We start from the raw sequence: 24,178 nt of genomic DNA on the forward strand, positions 1-24,178 counted from the left end.
TTAAATTCTCGTTGGTTGTTTCTTAAATGCCTTGGGTCTCGCTGCTATCTCTGGGAGAAGAATCTGTGTTCCGCGTGGCATTCCAAGTTCTCTGTGATGTGAGGCCTGCAACTTCTCACACTTCATTCCTGTCACCACCACCCCACTGCTCACCAGACACACACACACAGACACACACACACACACACACACACACACACACACACACACACACACAGAGTTATCTTGTTATTTCCACCCTCCCCAGCTCCCTCCTCCCCTTTCCCTTTGCCTAGTTAACTCAGTTCAGTTGTGTGACTTTGTATGTGGCCTTCCCCATTCTTTTCTGCTGTATATAGGAGATGGATATTTTGAGTACTAATTAAAGAATTTGATAATTATGAATCATAGGTTTCAGCAAGAGATAAACATAAAAATGCAAATTGTCTATGGAAATGCATTTGTCATATAAGGAATATTTTTAAAAGGAAGAGCAGCTAGGCTCAGTAAAGAAAGATGTTGGTCCTAGCCCGTGAAAAGCTAAGAGATGTAATGGCTTGAGATTCCTTATTTTAAAAAAAATCATCTTGAAGAATTGTAATTGTTTGTTTTTTGACCTGAAGGTTTCAATGGACACTTGCTATTTTGCACAGGCTAGCCCTCAACCCCTGAGCTGGACAGATACCCTTGCTCACGTCCTGAGCAGCTGGAACTGTTGGGACACATCACCACAGGGATGTAGCCAGCTCTGCAATAAAAAAGAATTACCCAGTCCTTTGTGATAGCTGGCCGGGAACTCACTCGATGTAGACAGACTGGCCCCAGATTCACAGATCTGCCTGTCGTTGCCTCTGCCCACAAGTACTGGGATTACTGGCCTGTGCTACCCTGCCTACCACTCACTTTCCTAAGGGCAATTCAGGTAGTTCCTTGAAGGCTACTTCCATCTTCAAACTAATATCTCAACAGTGATCCTTTTTTTTTCTCTTGGAAGTGAGATTTTCTCAGTGAGCCAGAAGGCACTATAAATTCTGAACCTAAATAATCCTCCCAGTTCAACCTACAGACACATGTCATCATGCCCAGTGTCATACCATCTCTATGTGGAGGCTTAAAAATACAGCCACAATAATCAGACAGCTAAGATCCCCAGTGAATCCCCACAGCACCAGAAAAAACTACTTCAGAGGGTGGGGTGGCAGCTAGAAACAGTGATGACACTGGACAGCAAATCAATAACTTATTGTTGATTTTAGTCCTTTGCTAGAAGATAAAATTAATACACTATAGTTGTTGTCACCCGTATCTGGGTGCTGTTTTGAGGCAGTCTCAGCTATTCTGGTTGTTGCTTCAAATGTTCCTCCTGCCTCAGCCTCCCTAGTGGCAGGGAGCAGGTTCTACCACACCCAGCTCTAAATTACTTTGTAAAACAAAATAAAACAAAACAGTAAATCTGGTGTGGTTGAATGAGAATGGCCCCTTAGGCTCGCATTTGAACATCTAGTCCCCAGTTGTTTGAGGAGTTTGGGGGACGGATTAGGAGGTGTGGCCTGTTGGAGGAGTTATGTCACTGGGCTTTGAGTTTCAAATATCCCACACCAGGCCAGTCTCCCTCCTCTCTCTGCCTCCATGGATAAGACCCTCAGCAACTGCTCCAGTGCCACGCATGCCTGCTGCCATGCTTCCCACCATGATGATCACGGGCTCACTATCTGAAACTGTAAGCAAGCCTCCAATTAAATGCCTTCTTCTATAAGCTGTCTCGGTCATGGTGTCTGTCTCATCATAGCAATAGACATGTGGTTTCTTCTCCATCAGCTAATTAGTAATTATTTGCCAGTTACAGCCTCTGCAGGAAGTTTGTTTCTTTGGAGACAGGAGGACTATAACCTTTTTCCATTATACCTCCCTCGGACCCTTAAGGCTCAAAGCCCTTGTGTTCCCCTGAATCTATCCTGCTAGTCTCCAGCCCTGGGCCAGCAGGACCTTTGCGCCTGTTTCCTGGTGGTCTCAGTGTGGACTGGACCAGGGAGTGAAGGAAAGCCAGGAATGCAGATTTGAGAGCGATTAGTTGGCCTGGGAGGAGCCAGGCCCTGAGAGTTGGGTCCTTGAAACCTCTCCTAGCCTGAAGAATTTCTTTCCCTCATTCTCAGTCCAGATTCTAGGCACTCTGTCCTAGAAGCTAAAAGCTAAGGAGCCACTGTGTCATCAGTATGGGGACTGAGACAGCTCCACATGCATTCTCCCTCAGCAGCCTGAGAAGTTCCCTTAATCGTTTAGGGACCTTGATACAAGGCAAACTAGTGTTTGTGGCTTGAACTCAAAAAAGAAATTCAGATATAGCAGATGTGAAGTAAAATTAGAGATTTTATTTAAAAAAAGATTTCAATACAGGCCTGGGAATTAGGGTTAAGAGAGAAAGCAAGGTGCTCAGATAGAAGTTGCATATGCCTGAGAGCATGGAGAAGAGAAGCGAGATACACTCAAGCATGGGTATAGGCTCCTCAAGGGAGAGCCAGGGTTGTGTAGCATTAGCCATCCATGCCATTTTTGTGGCTCTCTGAAGTTTTGCCTCAAAAAGTTGCTAAGCCTTTTACCCCCTCCACCCCACCCTTTTCTCATTTTATAACCGACATAAGTGGAGTGGCTCCAGAGATTCTTTGGATAGAATTATGATCTGATAAGATAAAAACAGCAGCCACCAGGGCTGCACTAGAAGATTGGTACATATCCTCTCCCTGCCAATGGAGTTTCAAGAGAAAGGCCTTTAGAACTTGCTAGTTGTGCTGGAGTTCTTGCTTCTTTACTGGCTGGAACTTCAGTGAATCCCTCAGAGAGAAGCTGGTCACCCTGTCCTGTCTTGCTACATCACCCTCTCCAGGCCCCATGGAAAATGCAGGCTTCCTAGAATCTGAATTTCTGACTAACCAATACTTTGCTGTCTTGAAAATGATATTACAAGCCTGCAGATGCCTCCTCTCAGGAACTAGACCAAATGCTTGGCATCAGGAAATAGACACATGTACATAATTCAAATGGATTCAGACTGTTTAGCTTTCTGGTAACAACCTTTATTCTCCTCCGAGTAACTTGAGAATATATTATTAGTCTCTTGAAATTGTAACGTTTAAACACTTTGTTAGGAAGTATGTTGATCATTTCCATCACATTGAAAGGGACTGCCTGTCTTCTATTTCAAGCTTAAGGCTCTTAAGTCTCAGGACAGTCGAGTGTCTTTTTTCCTCATGTGTGTAAAAGAATGCTATGTGACAAAAATAAAAAATGGAAAAAGATTTTAGACTTTTTTTTAAGAGATTATGAAACAGATGCCAGGAAAAGGCTAAAGAGGCAGGACAGGGACACGGTACTGTCCTCCCCACACTCCTTAGAGATGAGTAATTCCAGATGCATGGGACGTGCACCGCTGAGCACAGGGCCTGGCTTTCCCCTGAGGTGTGTGTGGGATGGTTGGCTGGTGTCCTGATTCCACAGGCACAGTCATTATAGAGGAGAGGTTCGTTTCTGAACTACCTAATCACATTGCCAACACCTTAACCGGCCTTAGACTGGTTGGTACGCGTTTGTTCTCTTTGCCTAGGCTGACCCCACTGCCTGGTCACACAGCCTCCCTTATCTAGTAGCACTTGGATGTATTCATTGCCTGTGCCTTCTGAGCAGCAAAAAATTCCTGAGCTCCTACCCTGGGAGCAGAACTTACCTCTGACCTGAGAAACCCAGCTCTCCAGTACCTAACGGGGCACCTGGGCCAATCAGTGATTCATAGAAAATGTCAGCATCACAACATGTTGCATTTTCATAAAACTCTCTCACCTGTACTGGTTCCGTGGTTTTCTGGTTTCATCTGGAGTTTTTGTTTGATTGGTTGGTTTTTATAGTTTGCCTGATTTCGCTCAGGCTGTCTCCACTCAGAAGAGAGAGATATCAGGACTTCAGCATGACAGTCATGCTGTATGTCACTTCCTGGCATTTGGAAACACCCTGTAAATGTTTTGATAACCTTTGATCATTTGTCATTTCCAGATGACAGCTTTCTACCAGCGTTTCCAAACACTTAGATGTCAACTTAAATGCTTGTCATGCGTTTGATAATTGCTGATTGGTACACTTTCATTGTAAATTATTTTAATGTTTTCTTAATTTCAGGGAATCTTCACCGAACCAGCAGTGTTCCTGAGTATGTCTACAAACTGCACTTGGTTGAGAATGACTTTGTTGGAAGGCAATCACCTGTCACTAGGGACTATGACATGCTAAAGGTGGGACATCAGAGAACATAACTCTGTGATCAGATTTTCAGGAAAACCATTTCAGACATCTTTTGATGGGGGGGAGAGGTTGTGGGGGGTATTATCCTCTAAAGTGGTCTCATTCAAATAAATATGACTTGAGACAGCCCAAAGGGACTGACTTCCGTCTTATTCAAAGAAATAGACTTGTTAAATTGTAATCCCAAAGTAGATCATTGGGGGCTGGAGAGATGGCTCAGAGATCTAGAGGTCCTGAGTTCAATTCCCAGCAACCACATGGTGGCTCACAACCATCTATAATGAGATCTGGTGCCAAAGTCGATCGTTATACTTCATTTAAATTTTATTTCTCTCACACAGGCTGGCATGACTGCCACTTACGGAAGTCGCTGGGGGAGAGGCACAGCGCAGTACAGTTCCCAGAAGTCAGTGGAGGAGAGATCCTGGCGGCAGCCTCTGAGGAGACTTGAGATTTCCCCAGAGAGCAGCCCGGAGAGGGCCCGCTGTGCGCACAGCGAGTACCAGTTTGCCTGGAGGAGCCAAGGGGTGTCTGGTGGGCGCCTCACCCTGCCACGCTACGCACGCTCAGAGATCCTGGGCCTTCGCCAGGCGGGCACAGTCCGCAGGCCACCCGCGTGTGGGTCGCTTAGTGATACTGTCTTCGACAATGGTCCACTCAACCCCACGATGCCCCCCCACCCTCCGGGCACCAGCCACAGTGCGGGCAGCCTGCTGGAGGAGACCGTGCGCGTGAGCCAAGTTCGGCCTCTGGGCGCGCAAAGCAGAGCTGCCCGCTCCTCCTGGCCCCGAAGCTCAGTCCGCAGCACCCTGCGGGACCCAGGGAGGATGCTGCCCACCGCTGGCCAGGCGGCTGTGGGCAGCGGGGACGCACATGTGGACAGGAGCGCCTTCACTGATGCCCAGCTCGGGTGAGCCTCCCGAACCTGCCTCACATTTTACACTGTGTTAATGTATTATAACTTACCCGTTACCCCCAGTCTTTAGCTTTTTGCTAATGTCAGATTCATCCTTCTATTCTCAGAACCCCAAGAGCAATGCGGGTCCACAGTAGACACTGTAAAAATGTATCATGAAAGAAGAGTGAGATGAAATAACTACTTTTGCTGTCTGGATCCTTTTGTTGCTTAAATTCTACAATCACTAGCCATGGCTGTATCAGAAGATAGTTTTAACAGACAGTGTAATTTTAATAGACTGTTTAATTATATTTCAAAGAATAATTTCTTCCTGAGATCCTCAAGTTCTAGAGACTAGGAGTAACTCTGATTTCCGAAGGGAAAGTTTTACTTCTATTGAAGGAGAGAAGCCAGAGGCTTTCCCCTAACTGGGAAGCCATGGCACAGCCCTTCCCGCTGACGTGGCCCTACTCAGTTCAGAGCTCTTGGCTGCTCCCAGAGACACTTGCCCCACACCGGCACCCAGTCCTCTACCCTTATTCCACTGTTTTACGTTTCACCTCTGGCCAGACCCTGTTTCCAGTCTCTACCTTTCTGTGCCCACCAAGTATTTTTTCATGTATGTGGGGCATTTTGATGCACAGTACTAAACTCTGGGTTTGTCTTTCCAGAAGAATGGAAATGCATCGGGCAGTGGCTGATGCAGCTGGAAACAGTCTCAGGGTAGGGGAGATACTCATCGTCTGTCTACAGACTAATGAGAAAGTGAAAAATTCTATATGGAGTTTTCCAAAAGTGGAATTTTTGTACTTCTAAGAATTGAATAATTCAATAAATGAACCTTAGACACTCCCACTGTGTCCTGAACTGCTATAAAGCCCCATAGAGAGAAAAACTGAATGACGGGTGAGCATCTGGAAAAGGGACAGAAAATCTGCAGGGTGTGTTGTAAGCAACAGCTCTGTGCCAAATGATTCAGAGAATGCAGAGCAGTGCACCCTGGGACCAAGCAATGGAGACTAAGGAGAGTGGATCTCCAGCAGATCACCAAGCAAGTTTTAAGAGCCTAGAACAGGTCACACTGACTATCCTCCACATCATGTTTATTATAATTATTATTTTAACAGTAGAAAATCATATATCCTCATTTTTAACATATAAAAGAGAAGTCCTTAGAAAGGAAAGTAGGTCCCAAAGGACCCTGTACCTTTTACACCCAAGACCGACAAATGTGTATAGCAAGAGGAAGAGCCTTTGAGTCGGTGTAGTGAGCTGGGGAGCAGAGACCAGGAACCGTCCTCAGAAAGCTAACACAAGATGAGTGTTATTGTAATCCTTTGTAAGGGTGTTTTAGCCTCGTCCCTTGTCTCTAATGATCAGGAGTATCCTCTTCTGTGCAAGGGTGCCTATCTCCTGGGAAGTTAGTTTCGTGGCCTGACTTAAGCAGAGCAGGGAGGCCCAAGACTCCCTTCTTAGCTGCTGTTTCCAGTGCCTTTCAGCTGACAGTCGGTAACCGACACTGCATAGAATGAGGTGGCACATTCTGAACTTCAGAGTTTGTTGTTCTTATTTCTACTTCTGTCTCCTATTTTAATCAATAATTTATGAATAATAATCAGTTGTTCTTTTGCTCTGTAATGCCAACTGCATTGTTTGCTGTCTTCCTTGTCCCTGGTTCTCCTCACGTTGACATGCTGTGCAGACGTCTGTTAGGGCCGCTGAGGAACCACATCTCCGCCACTCGCCTTCCCTGGGATCCTCCTGTCAGACTTCCTAGTTGAAGGTTTATTGCCTCGGCTTCGACTCTGCTGTGCTCTCAGAAGCACTGACAGGATTGAGTCGCGTTTCCACAGCAGCATTCTTACTGGGCAGCCGGGTGACTTTTCCTTCTTTTGACAACACTTGCAGGAGCCAATGGCTCCAGAGATGCTTATGTCAGGAGAGCCAGACTAGGGCGAACCGTGTGGCAGGAACATAAGTCAGGCATTCCACACACAAAAAATCTCTAGGATTTTTTTGGGGGGCGGGGGCGCAGTATTTTCTGTAATAACTCTTATTCTATCCAATAGCATTTTGTGTTCTTCCTGTTGTATTTGTTATTTACGTTTGTGAAGTTTCTCTCTCTCTCTCTCTCTCTCTCTCTCTCTCTCTCTCTCTCTCTCTCTCTCTGTGTGTGTGTGTGTGTGTGTGTGTGTGTGTGTGTGTGTGTGTGTGTGTTGCTGTGGAAGCCATGGAAGCATGCCATCATCAAGCTCCCACCTCAGCCGATCTACACTGAGAGTCATAACTATAGAAGTTGAAAGGTTCACTTTTTGAGGTCCTGCTTTGGAAGATAGCAGTCAGGGGACAACGGTTCTTTCTGATTTCTCACCCGTCTCCCCTACACCATCTATCAAGTCATATTTCTGTGGGCCTCCGGAAGTGTTATCTTGTAGCCCATACTGGTCTTGAACTTCTGATCCTTCTGCCTCTACCTCCCAAGTACTGGGATTATAGGTTTGTGCTACCACACTGGTGATAGGGAGGGGACACAGGGCTTTGTGCATGCCAGGCTGAACCCTAGCTCCGGCCTGCCTTCCTTTTTAGCTAATTACAATCGTCTCCTGAAGTATGTTTTCAAATTTGAGGTTATTATATAGTTCTCAGTATAGAGGCCAGCGGTGATCTGCTTTTCTTTAAATACCTTTATACTCATGAAGAGCCTTTCAGCTCAACATAAACAGTAGCCAGAACGTCATAGTTTGAGGTGGCATATTCTGAATTTCTGTGTATGAAAATGTATTACAGAAAATTCATTACATTGCTTCTTATATCCTCCCCTCTGCACACCCACCACACAGGGACACCTCTCGAAGTGGTCACTGCCTCCCCTCTGCACACCCACCAGGTCACTGCCTCCCCTCTGCACATCCACCACGCAGGGACACCCCTGTTCCACTGACACTCACTTCTCACATAGGCATGTAGTAATTGACTGTTTTGATAGAAAATATCCACACTGAACTTATAAGCTAGCAGATGTTAGAAAACAGTCTCCCAAGATGTCTTTTGTGTTTGTATTACTAGTAATCTAGTCACCTTCACAGCAGAAATTAAAAAGAGAGCAAAGTGTTGCTCTGTGAATCAGTTGGGGGTTATTGTTTCACAAGTCATGTCTTCTATAAAGGAGCTTCTCTGTGTGCAACTACATATGACTTCATCATCACCGGAGAGTAAAGGACAAATGTCCTTCAGGCTCCAGAACCCACTGGTGGCAGCAGGAAGGGTGCAGAGTGGGCTTGGAAGTCATTTAAGCATCCTTTCCTGAGGCTTTTGTCACACCAGCATAACTTAGTGCACCACAACAAAAGTGAGTTGTTCTGGTTGCTGTTGTATTTTCAGGTGAAATAGCAGACTCTGAGCAACTCTGAGAAAAATCTAAATTTTTTGGTTGGTTGTGGGGGAGATGTTTCTACTATAGTTGTGAAATTCCCAGAGTAGGGATGGTTTTTACTTTCTGTGAACAAATTTTCTTTAAATTGTATTGAAATGGTCTTGTCGGGGATTTTTAAGTCTTTTTTTGTGTATAATTATCACACTTTACCTGTTTATCTTAGAGAGTTGCGTTTCTTTGTCTCTCTCTTCTACAACATCCTCAGAGACCAGTTAAGGAAAAGTACAGAAATTCTACCACTAGCTCCTGATACCTTTTGATTTCCAGTGCTGATATTTCTTAGGCTAAAGAAAATTTAGAGTGCAGATGTTGAAGGTGCTTCTAATACTAGTTAAGTCACTTCCGGACAATCAAGAGGGCATGGTTTGCATTCTCACCAAAGCTGTGACTATTTGTCTAGGAATGCAGACATGGAGATGACCTTGGAGAGAGCTGTGAATATGCTCGATGCAGACCATGTACCGCTGCCCAGGATTTCTGCCGCAGCTACTTTTATACAGCACGAGAGCTTCCAAAAATCTGAAGCACGGAAAAGGGTGAGTATCCTCTAAGCCCATGTAAATCTAGCAAACCGTCAGTGATGTGTTGACCCTGCACACCAAAACAAGTCCTTAATGTAAACTTAAAACTTTTCACCAAAGACTGATACTGTGCTTCCTAGTATACACAAAGCCCAACACTACACAAACCCAGAGTGCTGACGCACACCTGTAATCCTAGCACTTGGGGTGAAGACAGAAAGATCAGAAACTCAAGCTCATTCTTGCCTACACAGTGAATTTAAGGAGATCTTAAGCTGCACTGATCTATGAGTATAGTAGAAAGTCATTAGGACTCATTTTATTGCTACATTCTTTTAGCAGAAAAGTAGTTTTTGATTTTTCCCTAGGTTCCTAGCCTATCTAGTCTCAGGTTCTTGGCCTTAAATCAAATCAGATCTTGGTTAGTTACTCCTACAAAGCTTTGACCCACAATTATACCAGCATATATTGTAGATCACAGGGTTTGCGGCTCGGTTGGTGTTTACCTTTCTTCTCTGGTAGTGTGCACAATACCCTCTAGTATTATAAAGTCTAGTCAGTAAGAGTGAAGGTTCTAGGTAGGTACCCTGACTTCTCTGTGTTTAGTGAGTTGTGTAGGTGTTGTCTTCAATAATAGGGCCTTACTGTCAGTTTGTGGAGAGCAACAAATATGTATGACAACAGCCTGGGTTGTTTGAGGGTTCCCATGGGACCCCTTTGGCCAAGAACACTGTGCTGGATAGTTTTATGTCAACTTGACACAAGCCAAAGTCATCGAGAGGAAGAAACCTCAACTGAGAAACCGCCTTCATCAGGCTGTAGGCAAGCCTGTAGGGCATTTTCTTAATTAGTGATTGATGACAGAGAGCCCAGCCCACTGTGGGTGGTGCCATCCCTAGGCTGGTGGTCCTGTATCCTGTAAGAAAGCAGGCTGAGCAAGCTGTAGGAAGCAAGCCAGTAAGCAGCACCCCTCCTTGGCCTCTGAGTCAGCTCCAGCTTCCAGGTTCCTGTCCTGCTTGAGTTCCTGCTCTCACTGCCTTTGATTATGAACTGTTTTATGGAACTGTGAGTGAAATAAACCCTTTCTTCCCGACCTTGCTTTTGGTCATGAGACTTCATCACAGCAATAGTAACCCTAACTAAGACAAATACAAGATGTAACCCATTCTTGGGACTGGAAGCTTCGTGTGGTGATGAGAGACGTCCAGCTGGAGCTCTGTCCCCTGTTATTTGGCAATTTTATTTAGACTGACTTGATCTATCTTAGGAAGCTTCTACTGTGTTAGGTTTCCATACGACCCCTCAAATGGCCCTTAGTTTTAGCTGTCCTCCATATTTCCTTTCTCTCCCTCCTCTTCCTTCCCCTCCCTATTTGATCCTCTGTTCCAGTACCCACCCACCCCCATCCATCCATATCTATTCTCTTTCCCACTCCTAGGGAGATCCATCCCTCCCCTTAATCCCTTACTGTATACCTAACCTCTGTGGTTATAAGGATTATAGCCTGCTTATTGAAGAATGAACAGCCAACACCCACATACAAGTGAATACATATCATATTTATCTTTGAGTCTGAGTTACCTCACATAGGATGATTTTTTCCTAGCGCCTCATGTTTACCTGCAAATTTCATGATGTTATTTTTAAATGCATGAATAATATTTTATTGTGTAACTATACCAAAATTTTATAATGTCCATTCATCTGTTAACAGACATCTAGGTTGCTTCTAACAGACATCTAGGTTGCTTCTAATTTCTAGCTATTATGAGTAGAGTAGCAATGAACATAGTTGAGCAAGTGTCTCTGTGGCAGGATGAAGCATCCTTTGGGTATATGCTCAGGAGTGGTATAGCTGATTCTTGAGGTAGATCTATTCCCACCTTCCTGGGCAGTGGTGGTGCATACCTTTAATCCCTTGGGAGGCAAAGCCAGGTGAATCTCTGTGAGTTCAAGGCCAGCCTGGTCTACAGAGTGTGATTCAGGACAGGCACCAAAGCTACACAAAGAAACCCTGTCTCAGGGGAAAAAGAAAAAAAAAACTATTCCTACCTTCCTGACAAATTGCCACGTTGATTTCTATAGTGGATGTACAAGTTTGCACTCCCAGCAGCAGTGGAGAAGTGTTTTTCTTACTCAACATCCTCACCAGCATGAGCTGTCATTTATTTTTATTGATCACAGCCATTCTGAGAGGTGTAAGATGAAATCTCAAAAGTAGTTTTGATTTGGATTTTCCTGATGAGTTTCCTCTTTGAGAATTAACTGTTTAGATCTGTACCCCATTTTTAATTTTTTTTTCATGTCCATTTTTTAACGTTCTGTATGTTTTGGGATTAGCCCTCTATTGGCTGTGTTGTTGTGGAATGTTTATACACTGCGTAAAGATCTATTGCTGTGATTGGTTTAAAAAAGAACTGAATGGCCAATAGCTAGGCTGGAGGTACAGGTGAGACTTCTGGGCAGAGAGAAAAAGTAAGAGGAGATACCAACACAGAGGGAGTTGGACATCAGAATGAAAGAAAGGTAAAAGGCCACATGGTAAAATGTAGATTAGTAGAAATGATTAATTTAAGTTATAAGACCTACTTAGAAACAAACCTAAGCTATAGGCTGAACTTTCATAATTAATAGTAAGTCTCCATGTCATTATTTGGGAACTGGCTGGTGGGACAGAGAAAGACTCGTTATAATATATAGTTAGTACAAATCTTTTCCCATTCTGTAACCTGTCATTTATTCGAATGATAGTGTCCTTTGCCTTCGGAAGCTTTTCAATTTCATGAGTCCCCACTTGTTAATTTTGTTCTTGGTGCCTGTGCTAATGATGTTCTGTTCAGAAAGTCTTATCCTGTACCAATGTGTTCAAGACTATTCTCTAATTTCTCTTCTATCCAATTCAGTTCATCTGGTCTTAAGTTGAGATCTTTGATCTATTTAGAGTTGAGTTTTGTACAGGGTGGTAAGTATTGATCTATTTGTATTCTTCTGTGTACAGCCATCCAGCACTAGTTTTTGAAGTTTTCCAGGGTATATTTCTGTCTTCTTTATCAAAATCAGATGTCCAAAGGTGTATGAATTTATTTCTGGGTCTTCAATTCAATTGAGTTCATCAACATGTCTGTTTTGTTGCCAATACCATGTTGTTTTTATTACTGTAGCCCTGTTGTAAAATGTGAGAGTGGGGATGTTGATAATTCCAGCAGTTCTTTTATTAGTCAGGATTGTCTTAGCTATCCTGGGTTTTCTGTGTTCCCATATGAAGCTGAAAATTGTTCCTTTAAGTTCTGTGAAAAATTGTGTTGGAATTTTGATGGAGATTTCAGTGAATCTTTATATTGCTTTTGGTAGGGTGACCATTTTTACTATATTAAGTCTACTGGTCCACAAGCTCTTTCCATTTTCTGATCCTTTTTCAATTTCTTTCTTCAGTGTCTTAAAGAATTTATCATACAGGACTTTCTCTTGTTTGGCTAGAATTATCTTCAAGATATTTTATATTTTTTGAGGTTATTGTGGAAGGTGTTTCCCTGATTTCTTTCTCAGTATGTTTGTTATTTTTGTATAGGAGAGCTCCTGAGTTTGGTGTGTTAATCTTGTATCCAGCTACTTTGTATTTATCAGCTGTAGGAGTTTCCTAATGGAATTTTCAGGTCATTTTTGTATAATATCATCATCTGCAAATAAAGATACTTTGACTTCTTCCTTTCTATTTTATATCGCCTTGATCTCCTTCCATTGTTGTATTGCTCTAGCAATAAAACTAGAACTTCAAGTACTATATTGACAAGGTGTGGGGAGAGTGCACAGCCTTGTCATGTTCTTGATTTTTAGTGGACATTCTTCAAGTGTCTCTGTCTGCGTTGACGTTGGCTATGGGCTGATTGTAAATTGCCTTTATTATGTTTAGATATGTTCCTTGTACACCTCTTCTTCCCAGGTCTTTATCATGAAGAAGTGTTTCATTTTTTCTTACACCTTTTCTGCAACTAATGAGATGGTCATTTAGTTTTTTTTTTCTTTCAGTTTTTTTATACCATGGGTTACATCTATTAATTTATGATCTTTTAAATATGTTCTTGGATTTGGTTTGCAAATATTTTATTGAGAATTTTTACACCTGTGTTCATAAGGGAAATTGCTCTGTAATTATCTTTCTTTTTTGAGTCTTTATGTGGTTGCGGAATCAGGGTAACTATGGACTCATAAAATAAATTGGCAATGTCCATTCTGTAGAATTTTGTAGAATTCTTTGTATAGTCTTTGTATTTTGTATACTAAGTTCAGGAATATTGGCTTTAATTCTTCTTTGAAAGTCTGGTGAATTCTTTACTAAAACCATCTGGCCCTGGGGTTTATTTTTGGTTGGGAAACTTTTAATTATTGCTTCTATTTCACTAGGAGGTATAGAACTGTTAAAATTGCTCATATTATCTTAATTTAACTTTGGTAAGTGGTATATATCAAGCAAATAGTGATTCTGTTTCCACTTGCAAGTCTTGCAAGTCTGTTTTATTCACTTCATTCCACTGTTTGTGTTTTCATAGATTTTTTAAATGATTTATTCATAACTTCTTTAAGGACATCTAACATATTCATGAAGAGTATTTTGAAGCTCTTATCTTGTGCTTCAGTGATATTACATTTCCTGGAGCCTACTTTAGGGTTGCTGTGCTCTAGTGGAGATATTGTATTGGCTATTATTTATTGTGTCTTTATGCTGGAGTCTAGGCAGATGTGTTTGGGAAGATTGTAATTCTTGGTGGTGATACCTAATTTTGTCTTTGTTGAGTGGGCATTTTGTTCTTTGGTTTCTGTTGCCCTCTCTTGTTCTTAGGAGAATATGGTAGCTGTGGTGTGCCTGGTTGGGAATATTTCTGGGATCCTGATAGGTGTGGCCACTAGGGGTTTCAGGGAGAATATGTTTCTAGGTATTGGGAGCTGACAAGAATGTGGATGGGCTAAAGGTGACAGGGTCCACAGGAGAGAAGAAAGCAGAGTGTGCCTCCAGGATCTGAATATTCCCCTGGGAGTGGGGCTATAGAGGGAGAAGAGGCCACAGCAGGTGGTCTTCTACAGACCTGGGGATGAGGCTGAGGGATTGGATTTCGAAGGAAGGAGGGAAAGTGAAGCTTTCCTATCTGCTTTCCTGGCCAGTATAGCCAGTGGGTCCCAGGGAATGCATGAGGGAGCTGGTGTCTGAGACAAAGGGATGGGGTAGTAAAGAAGGATGTAGGAGAAGGTCTATGTGATCTTCTGGAGATGGGGTCAGAGAAGATGAGGCTGCAGCATGTGATCTCTGTAGAGCTGGAAATGAAGCTAGGAGATGATGGTTGGAGGAGGAAAGGGAAGTGAAGCCCTCTTGCTCCTTTCCTGTAGCCCAGCAGCAAGCAGTCACTAATAGCCATGCAGCAGAATCAGTATTAGCCTGTCTCACAATTTCCTCAACCAATAAAGTTAGTCCAAAACTTTCAATTTAGCCTGACATGGATTCTTAGGAGAAGGGCAAAGGCAGCCACATTATTTGCTGAAATAAGAATTAGTCCAGTTACTAATATTTTTTTCCCCTCTGAAATCCCTAGAGCTTGACCTTTGTAGTCCACATTATTCTTAGCACTACTGCCTTCCACATTCCCACTCAGCGGAATGGTCCATTAAGTGATATTTAGAGATCAGCTACTTTCTTAGTCCATAATCCCCAAATCTCCGACATTCTTCTAAAGAACAGCATGGTCAGGCCTGCCACAACAATAGCCTGTTTCTTGGTACTAACTTTTATCTTAGTTGCTTTTCTATTACTGTGACAAAACACCATGACCAAAGCAACTTACAAAAAGTTTATTAGGAATTAGCATTTTCAGAGGGTGAGTTCATGACCATCATGGCAGACACCATGGCAGCAGGCAGGCAGACCAACATGGCCCTGAGCAGTACCTGAGCAGTACTTCATCTGCAAAGCCCCCAACCCCTCCCTCCCCGGTGGCACACCTCCAACAAGGCCACACTTGCTAATCCTTCCCAAACAGTTCCTCCAGTGGGAGCCCAGCACTCCAATGTATGAGCCCACTGGAGCCCCTCCCATTCAAACCACCACGCTGTGTATGTGTTGTTTTTGTTCAGTTCCAGGACTTGTTAAAATCTCCTTCTTGATTTCTTTAATGACCAATTCATTATTAAATATTGTGTTGATTTGCCACTTGTCAGTGGGTATCAGCTGTAGATAGCTTCTTCATCAGGTCAGGATGCTGTGTCCACTTCCCCTTCTCAATGCCGGGACCTTATTTGACTTGAACATGCTCAGGCCTTATGAATGCTGCCCATTGTCTCTGTGAGTTCGCATGTGCATCACTCCTGTTGTGTTTGGAAGACACTTTCCTTGGAGTCTCCATCACCTCTGACTTCCTGCCTCCTCTTCCACATAGCTCCCTGAGCCCTGAGGGGAGGGTTAGAGGAGACATCCCATTTAGGACCGAGCGCTCTAAAATCTCTTGCTCTTTTGCACATTGTCCGGTTGTGGATCTCTTTGTTAATTACCGTCTACTACAATAAGAAACTTCTCTAATAATGGCTGAGCAAGGGTTGGACTTTACCTTTTTCCTGTGGTAACATATAGTGGACCTTCCAGTACGTGAGCACTAGCCTAACATCTATTTATACCTTGATCTCTTAGTCCATTTTGTGCTTCTGGCTGGGGTATATTAGACAATACCCCCCATAGAAGTCTTCTATGAGATGCCCAAATTTGGCTTAACCTCCACCCAAGCACTCGGACAATGTCTGCCCCATTTTTGGATTTTATGTAACTCTTTTATAAAAAGTACTTTCCTTAATGTTATCACAAGCTGTGAAGTAGATAGTGCATATGAAACTCAAAACTATGCTGATACCTCTAGCAGTTAGAATGGGAGGGAGAGTTGTTACTATTATTATAATAGTTGTTGTTATTATTATTATTATTATTATTATTATTATTTACTATTTAGATTATTGTATAATGCTGGTTTTTATTCCTGTCTTGCTGGTCTTTTCCCCAATCCTAACAAAAGAAATTGTAAGATTGGAAGATTCTTCCCATAAATTCTGCTTTTACTAATTTTTCATATTTATTTACTGTTCATGTATACCTGCACACGTGTATCATGGCATACAAGTAGCAATCAGAGGACAACTTGTAAAAGTCAGTTCTCTTCCTCTACTGTGTGAGTTCCAGGGGGTCAATCTTAGGTCATCAGGCTTGGCAGCAAGTAACCTTACCCACTGAGCCATCTTGCCAGTCCTTGCTTATGCTTTCTGTATGAAGGAGGGTAGCTAAGAGTTTGATAATATGAAAATGTGCCATTGGCATCAGCTGTGCAGAGAGCTGGCTGTTCAGGTTCCTGTGTGCCTCACTTGATAGCAAAACCCAGGGTCAGTCATAAAAACATCTAAGAACATCTACATTATGATGATGCAAATGAGTGAGGTCTGCACAGAAGCCCTTGCCAACTTGAACATTTAAAAGTCAGGTGTAGATGGAGGCAATGATGAGGACAACTATTGGACTGTAAGCCAACATTCCAGATGACATGTCCACCTTTTGGTTTCTTTTATGGTATTTGCAGCCTAAAATACGAAATCACTGCTCAAATTGACGTTCACTGTTCAGCCTCTTTTCATCTTCCATAATGTATGAATCTAATTCATTTATTTTCACTTATCTTTGTTGTTCTTGGTTGCTTTATTTTTATTGTTTGTTTTTTGTTTGTTTGTTGAGATTGGGTCTCATTTTGTAGCTTGCCAGCCTTCTGCTTCCAGTTGTGAAGAACAAAGGCTAGGGTTACATGCTGTAGTTCACTAAGGCGTGTACTGGCATACTCAACGATGTGGTCTGTTCTTCTCTTCCCTTCCTAGTTGTGGCTCTTTCTCTTAGTAGACAGCATGCATGTTCTTCCTTGAATGAATGAGTAGAAGAAATGTTTTTGAATAGCGCATTAAAAGATATAATTGTTTTTACTTAAAATTCTCACATAGCTTATGGCTTCCTTTTAAATACTCTAAGCAGTTGACAGTAACTTAGATTTGGAAGTATGTTTCAAGGCTCTTACTGTTGCCACAATAAAAGCATTTTTCCTACTATTGATGGTAATTTTTACTCATTTTAACTAACTACAGAACTTCATTCTGGAAAAAGCACTCATGTAATTTGCATAATTTTGTATTTTTTCATCAAACTTTCCTAGTCTCCAGATTTGAGGTTATCCTATTTTTATTGTTTTCCAGGCTTTATTAACAAATTCTTTTTCCTCTATTTAAACTTCTTTTACCCATCCTTTGTTACTTAACCTTTCTTCTTCAAGCTCATTGGCAGATTTTTGCTATCGGAACAGGTCATCTGTACAGTATGAGTCTCCGATTGTGCCACTATATTGTTGTTGACTGACAAGTATTATAATCAGTGAACAGCTATTCCTAAGATATTGAATGCCTTAATGCCACATCAAAATTAATAAGTAGAGGGTATGTACATTGATTTCTTCCCTAGGTTAATCAGCTTCGAGGCATCCCTAAGCTCCTACAGCTGCTCAAAGTTCAGAACGAAGATGTTCAGCGGGCTGTGTGTGGGGCCTTGAGGAACTTGGTGTTTGAAGACAATGACAACAAGCTGGAGGTGGCTGAGCTGAGTGGAGTGCCTCGCCTGCTCCAGGTGCTGAAGCAGACCAGAGACTTGGAGACAAAAAAGCAAATAACAGGTATTCCCACTAACCAGTAAGAGCCCAGCAATGCGGCGACCAGCCAGGGGCTTTATGTCATGTGTTTTTCTTAAATTTCCGGGAACAGGTGATGAATAGGATTATTGAACTATGCCACTTGGCTTATATCCAGAATCTGAACTCTTTTCTTTGGAAGGAGAAAATATTCTGAAGATTTTAATATTTTAAATTGGAAACTCTGTACACCTATATGACTGAATGTTTTCAAAACAACTTTTTGACAAGGTTGACTATGTGAAAATTCTACTTAGCTTTACTCATAGCCAGCTCTGTGGTTTGAGAATGTATGGGGATGTGATGTTATCCTGGGTATCTCAAAACATTCTAAAGGAAAGTGGGAAGAAGCATGTCCGTCCAAGTGTTTATTCAACAATCAGCACCCTGAATCTGTGAGAGGAGTGAAATGGATTGGTTCATAAATGTTCATTGTTCAAATTGTTCAAAGTGCACAGAGCCATTTTTGTATCCTCTGTTACCTGGACTCAGCTTACTGCAGCCTCATAGCTGCAGTGATTTTGAAATGTAGTCATCACCAAAATCACTTTAGATTTTTGAGATAGTATGAGGTGTTAAACCTCAGTTTACTGTCAAAGAAACTGTGGCTCGAAAAATGAAGTTATCAAAAGGTTTTAAGAATTAATAGTAGTTGCCAGTGTTCTGGCAAATACTTTTTTTCTTACTATCAGGGCTTGCACCCAGGCCCTTGTTCATGCTTGACAAGCTTGTTGCTAGAAAAATCTATTTTTTTTCTATAAAATTTACCAATATATCCTAATATATATATATGTATATAACTCTGATAACTCTGCTAGGCCCTTGCACATGCTGAGCTGGGGATACCTAGCCCTTACTTTGATATATTAACAGTATAAACTATATGAAGGGTAACACAAAGCTGCCCTGCTGTCAACATGCTGTGTCCCATATGATTCCTCTCACGTCTGTCACTTACATGGGAATATCTGCAGAAATTAACAGTGATGCCTTCATTCAGCCAACATTCAGAGCATACCTTTGGTGTTAGGCACTGAGCCTGGGGTTGGGGGAATTGTTTTGTTTTCCCATCTGTTCAACTAGAACATAAAGACTGTGATAAAAAACCCAGCATTTTCTTCATGTAGCAATGAACCATAAGAAAATCAAGAATATTCTCCTCTTCATAGTCAGAAAAAACTCTTGGGAGGAGGTTGTCTCACTGTGGGTCTTTAAAGGGATGTAAGGGCCTTAGTGGTGTTTTGAAGGAGAATGACAGTTATTCTTGGCAAAGTGAACATGACTAGAAGGGAGGTGGGAGCAAGCTTCTGGTCATGTAAAGGAAACCTGGAAATTAGTGATTGGGTTAGGATACGTAGTAACAGGGAAAATTGGGAAAGGGGGGTTATTTTTAGAAAATAATCCATCAAACCATACTTCTCCTGTACAGATGATAGAAGGATAAAATCAAAGAGCATTCTGTGATGCTGTTGCCACAGAAACCATCCAGGCATTATGGGATATATGTACAGCTGATGAATGGAGTGCAAGCCAGACCTCTACAGGAGGGCATTTAATTTTATTAATTGAACTAAACTGATACTTTGGCATTTGCTACAAATTGTCCTAAATTATTCCCTTTAGCTCTAGAACAACTAAATAAGTGGTTTCTAGGCCTCAGGAAGGAATTGTTGCTCTAATGTAGACACGTCTGCGTAGTAAGACTCCTATAGTGAGTCCTCCCTCTATTGGCCCTGCTCATTTGTCTGTGCCACTGGCACTTCTGATCCTTACTCTTCAGTGAAGATGGCAAGGTTCCTTCAATGTAAAAATCTGTATTTTGCTATATAAAAGTTAAAGGAGATTTATTTAAATAGCTATATTTCCTCTGGGAGTGGAATATTAGTAAAACATGTGCTTTAGTAGCTATAAGACCCCTTCACTGCCTTTACTAGTTTGTCAGTTATTTATATCATCACAGTTGGTCATAAATTTATGGACAGTGGAATTTTTATAGCCCTTATAATTGTTATGTATCAGATTATCACTGACCAGAATCTGGTTCCTTTTCTTTTGGGCTAAAATGAGAACCTATTGGTAGAAATCAGGTCGATCTACCTGAGGGGAAAAAAAAAGGAAAGAAAGGAAAAGAAAAGGAAAAATTTTTGAGAAAACTTAGTTTCCATGAGTAAACTAACAAAAAGTTAAAATAGAGGCAAATAAAAACCTAATAAAATCCTAAATACTTTGTTGCTGATTCTGTAGTCTAATGAGTTAGTGACATCTATTCTGAGTCATGAGGCTATACAGTAGCACTCATTAGATCATTGGTTTCCTGGTGCCAAAATTTTGGGGGTTTTAAGGATGCGTGTTGTTTCCCTAGGTGTGCCGAGTAGCCCTGACGGGCCTTAAACTTGCCTCATTCTCTCAAGTGTCAGGATTATAAGCAAATGCACCATATCCAGAAAGAATTTTTTTCTTTTTCCTTTTTGTTTTCCAAGACAGGTTTCTCTGTGTAGTCCTGGAACTCACTTTGTAGACCAGGCTGGCCTCAAACTCAGAGATCTCCCTGCCTCTGCCTCCCAAGTGCTGGAATTAGAAGCGTGTGCCACCACTGCTGGGCTAAAAAATTTTTCTTAATTGTCCACACAAAAGCAAGGCTCTCATCCCAAAGCGTGTGTAGTTTTCTCTGAGCCAGATATGACTGACATGACCTGAACCCAGATATATATTACTCCAAATGTTCCAATGTGATAATGATTTCATGAAGCTTTGACAGTAGCAGAACAAACAAACCATGAATCAAGGTACTGGTTAAATACATTGGTGCAAGCATCAGGTGGGTGGGTTAAAGCTAACTGAAGAAGTCTCTGGAAGTCTCAGATACTACCTGATGACATTTTTAGTCTTTGAATTGGTAGAAACTGGAGTCTGTATATTCCAGAAGGATTTTAACTAAGCCTCAGGGATTTTAGGCCATCCATAGTAGTTAATAACAGGCTATTAAAGGTACTAAAGATCGCTCAACTTGGCTCCTAACTCACTGCCATCATTGAAATCTTAATCAGTCTCATAGACTGTTTAATATAGATGTGGGTTCCACCTTCCCCTTCCCCAGAATTTACATTCAGAAATATGAATTTTTTAATCCATTTTGAGATTCTGGTGCAATTAACACTAACGTAAGGATTAAAATCCTTCTCAACATTTCATTAAGAAGTGGGCTAATTTTCTACTGACCCCAGTTATAAAGCTGGATCTTTTAAGTAGATCTTTCTGGTTTCTACAGAGTGGTTCCCCCAAAGTTTCCCTCCTTAAAATTTCAGTTAGTAATTCTAGCTTTGCCTCCTGTAATCACAGAGGGTGTTCTTCATCCCTTTAGTTCAGCCTTTCTTAGGGTCTGTAACAAGCACTCCCTTGTACAGTAGACCTAACATCTTTAAGTTTTGTGCTGAATGGTATCCCTATTTCTACTTGCTTGTTTACTGAGTTTGTGTGAGTATGTGCAGAAGGGTACGTGCATAACTCTATCTCCAAAGAATACACTTCTTCTGGTGTCAGGCTATCCAGAAATTTGGTGGCCATGGCCTAGTTATACATTATCTTACATTAATTTTTTTTAATTACACCAAAACTTCCTAAGTTTATATACTTCTGTAGAAATAATGTAGCATGCTAAGCTAAAAAGAATATATATTGACTGTTAAAGGAAAATTCCATTCCCTTTGTTTAAAGTAATCCTGTTTGGTTTTTATGTAAGCACACTATGAGTGCTTTGTGTGGTTCTTTGTAGAAAGAGGAAACTTCATTGTGTGTCAAATTTTTAAGCCACTTGCAGGCAGACAAGCTTGTTGGTTTGTTTGCTTATTTTGAACTCAAGGAAGTCCCGTCCGTTTGCCCTCCCCCTCCTTCTCTCTTGCTTTCTCTCCTGTTTCTCTCCTCTTTTCTTTCGTAGCTTAGTAACCAAAACTCAGCCTCAGGCCTGCCTTTGCATTGTCTCCAGCTACCTTCTGAGTGTTATTCTCTCTGTCCCCCTTCCAGGGCCTCTTAAGATGAAGTGAGAGGGATGAAGCCATTGTATTGCAGAACCCACGGCTGAGACACTGCTCCCGACTAACCCCAAACACTAGTTTGATCAGGAAAAGACTTCCTGAAGTCCAGAAATCCTGTTCTCAGCAGACATCTGTCCTGCCGTGACCATATCTAACGGAAGCTGTGTATAGGCTGCTTGGAAATCTGGTTGCTGTTTCAAAACTTAACTGTGATACACAACCAAAGCAGATGTTTAAGCCTGAGACATTAGGCTTGATGTGTTTTAATTGATTGGACCAAATACACATAGTGTTGAGTAATTACAAAGCTTTAACTACATAGACCATTAATTCAGTCATTAAAATCCCTGGTGGTACCAGGGGGACGGTACCTCCTGTCATAAGGTAGATAGCCTAGATGTCTGTGCTCTCATTGCAGTGCATTTAAGAAGTAGGAATCACTGACAGGAGGATGGAAGGAAGGATCACCCTTCTCTTTTCCACCTCCCTTTGCCCTTTCCTGGATGGCAGTGAGTTGGAGAAACCTCCTGGGGAACAACAGAGCAAGGCAATGTCACACATGGGCAGGACCATTGTCACAGCAAAGAGTCGGCCATAGTTCCTCCACTGAGAAGTGTTTGGGTACCAGAGCTACATTTTAAAAATCCTACATGTATATGTGATTTTCTCTTATCTTTCAGCACCACGCTCCAGTTTCTATGTGTAAATGCCCTGAAAACCCTGGTATTTTATTATTTTAATTTTTTTCCTGGTTGGATATAAAACCTTTCCCTTTAATAATGGCTTCAAGGAGAAAGTGAAAGTTGTATTTGGCCATAACATTGTCTTTTACTGCCAAACTCTAAAAGGAGTTAAATGATGCTTAGCATAGAAGGCACAAATCCCATCATTGTGCGGCAGTTAGTAAACACTAACTGGGAGTGTTGGTCAGCCTACTGCAATGGGATAGAGAAAAGCATTCTGCAGGAACTCCTTCCATGAATGGAACAGAAAATAGCAGGTCGATTTTACAGGTAGTGAGGAGCAGTGGTTAGGAACATTGCTTGCCTCCCTTTGTTTCTTGGAAAGAAAAAAAATCCTTTAAACTATTGAAATAGTAGTTACAGAATAGCTGTTTCTCACCTCCATGTTGATGGACCGAGAGTATATTATCAGCTTTGTGATGGTATCAGAGTATGAGGTCAGCTTTGTGGTAGGGTCTGTAAAGTAAATAGCAATAAAAGCTTATGTACACATTGGTTAGTTTTCTTATTGCTGAGATAAAATACCAAACAAAAGTAACTTAAGGGAGTTTATTTGGGCTCAGAGCATCAAGATATAGTTCATCGTGATAGGAGTGGAGTCATGGAGCTGCTTCTACACAATGGTGGAAAACACAGAGAAAGGAAGGAGCAAGAGATAAGAATCCACTAATGACTTGCCCCAGTGACCTACTTCCTCCAGCCAGCCTCCCAAATTGGGAGGTGAGCCTCAAAACATGATCCTATGGGGGATATTTCAAATTCATGCTATTTTATTCACACTCCTGGTTAATTTAAAGCTGCATGATTTTGCATATTAAGCAATAGATAATTAATTGTTCTTAGGAATCAGTTTTTATTAGCATCAACTGAGCTCCAAACAGGTTCTCACCCTGCATCCTTTTTTAAGTACCCATTCATAGTTCTGAAGCTGGTGGCCTGGCCTTGAGTGTTGAGCACTGTTCTCATTGTAGCTGTTTTTCTAGGTTTGCTCTGGAACTTGTCCTCTAGTGACAAACTCAAGCATCTCATGATAACGGAAGCCTTGCTCACCCTGACAGAGAGCGTCATCATCCCCTTCTCAGGGTGGCCTGAAGGAGACTACCCCAAAGCAAATGGCTTGCTGGATTTTGATATATTCTACAATGTCACTGGATGCCTAAGGTAATGCCACCTTGTGCCCCCACCCACCCCTTTAGGTAGAAGATGTAATCAATTAGGCACCCAAAGAGAAGTCAAATGTATTCTATTTTGGATCCTTTTTCTAATTATGCAGTTTAGTTTTGACAGACTCTGCTTGGGTGGTAACTGAGGAAATTTATTATAGGAAGATGTTTTTGTCTAGTTAATCGCACTGATATATACCTGTCTTAGTAAGGGTTACCACTGCTGAGATGAAACATCATGACCAAAAGCAAGTTGGGAGGAAAGGGTTTATTTGGCTTACACTTTCACATCACTGTTCATCATTGAAGGAAGTCAAGACAGGAACTCAAGCGGGTCAGGATCCTGGAGGCAGGAGCTGATGCAGAAGCCATGGAGGGT

The 24,178-nt window shown here is 41.9% G+C and overlaps 1 protein-coding gene across 1 annotated transcript in view; it reads left to right on the forward strand.

Moving 5' to 3' along the window:
* Pkp2 (plakophilin 2) overlaps positions 1–24,178 on the forward strand; it is a 67,567-nt gene that overhangs the window by 6,545 nt on the left and 36,844 nt on the right. Inside the window, exons 2-6 of the mRNA XM_006993017.4 lie at positions 4,144–4,256; positions 4,608–5,176; positions 8,998–9,133; positions 17,640–17,847; positions 23,620–23,797. Coding sequence (XP_006993079.1) covers positions 4,144–4,256; positions 4,608–5,176; positions 8,998–9,133; positions 17,640–17,847; positions 23,620–23,797 — 1,204 coding nt within the window. The remainder of the gene's footprint in view (positions 1–4,143; positions 4,257–4,607; positions 5,177–8,997; positions 9,134–17,639; positions 17,848–23,619; positions 23,798–24,178) is intronic.

This window comes from Peromyscus maniculatus, chromosome 12 (assembly GCF_049852395.1).
Source record: "Peromyscus maniculatus bairdii isolate BWxNUB_F1_BW_parent chromosome 12, HU_Pman_BW_mat_3.1, whole genome shotgun sequence".
Taxonomy (NCBI): domain Eukaryota; kingdom Metazoa; phylum Chordata; class Mammalia; order Rodentia; family Cricetidae; genus Peromyscus; species Peromyscus maniculatus.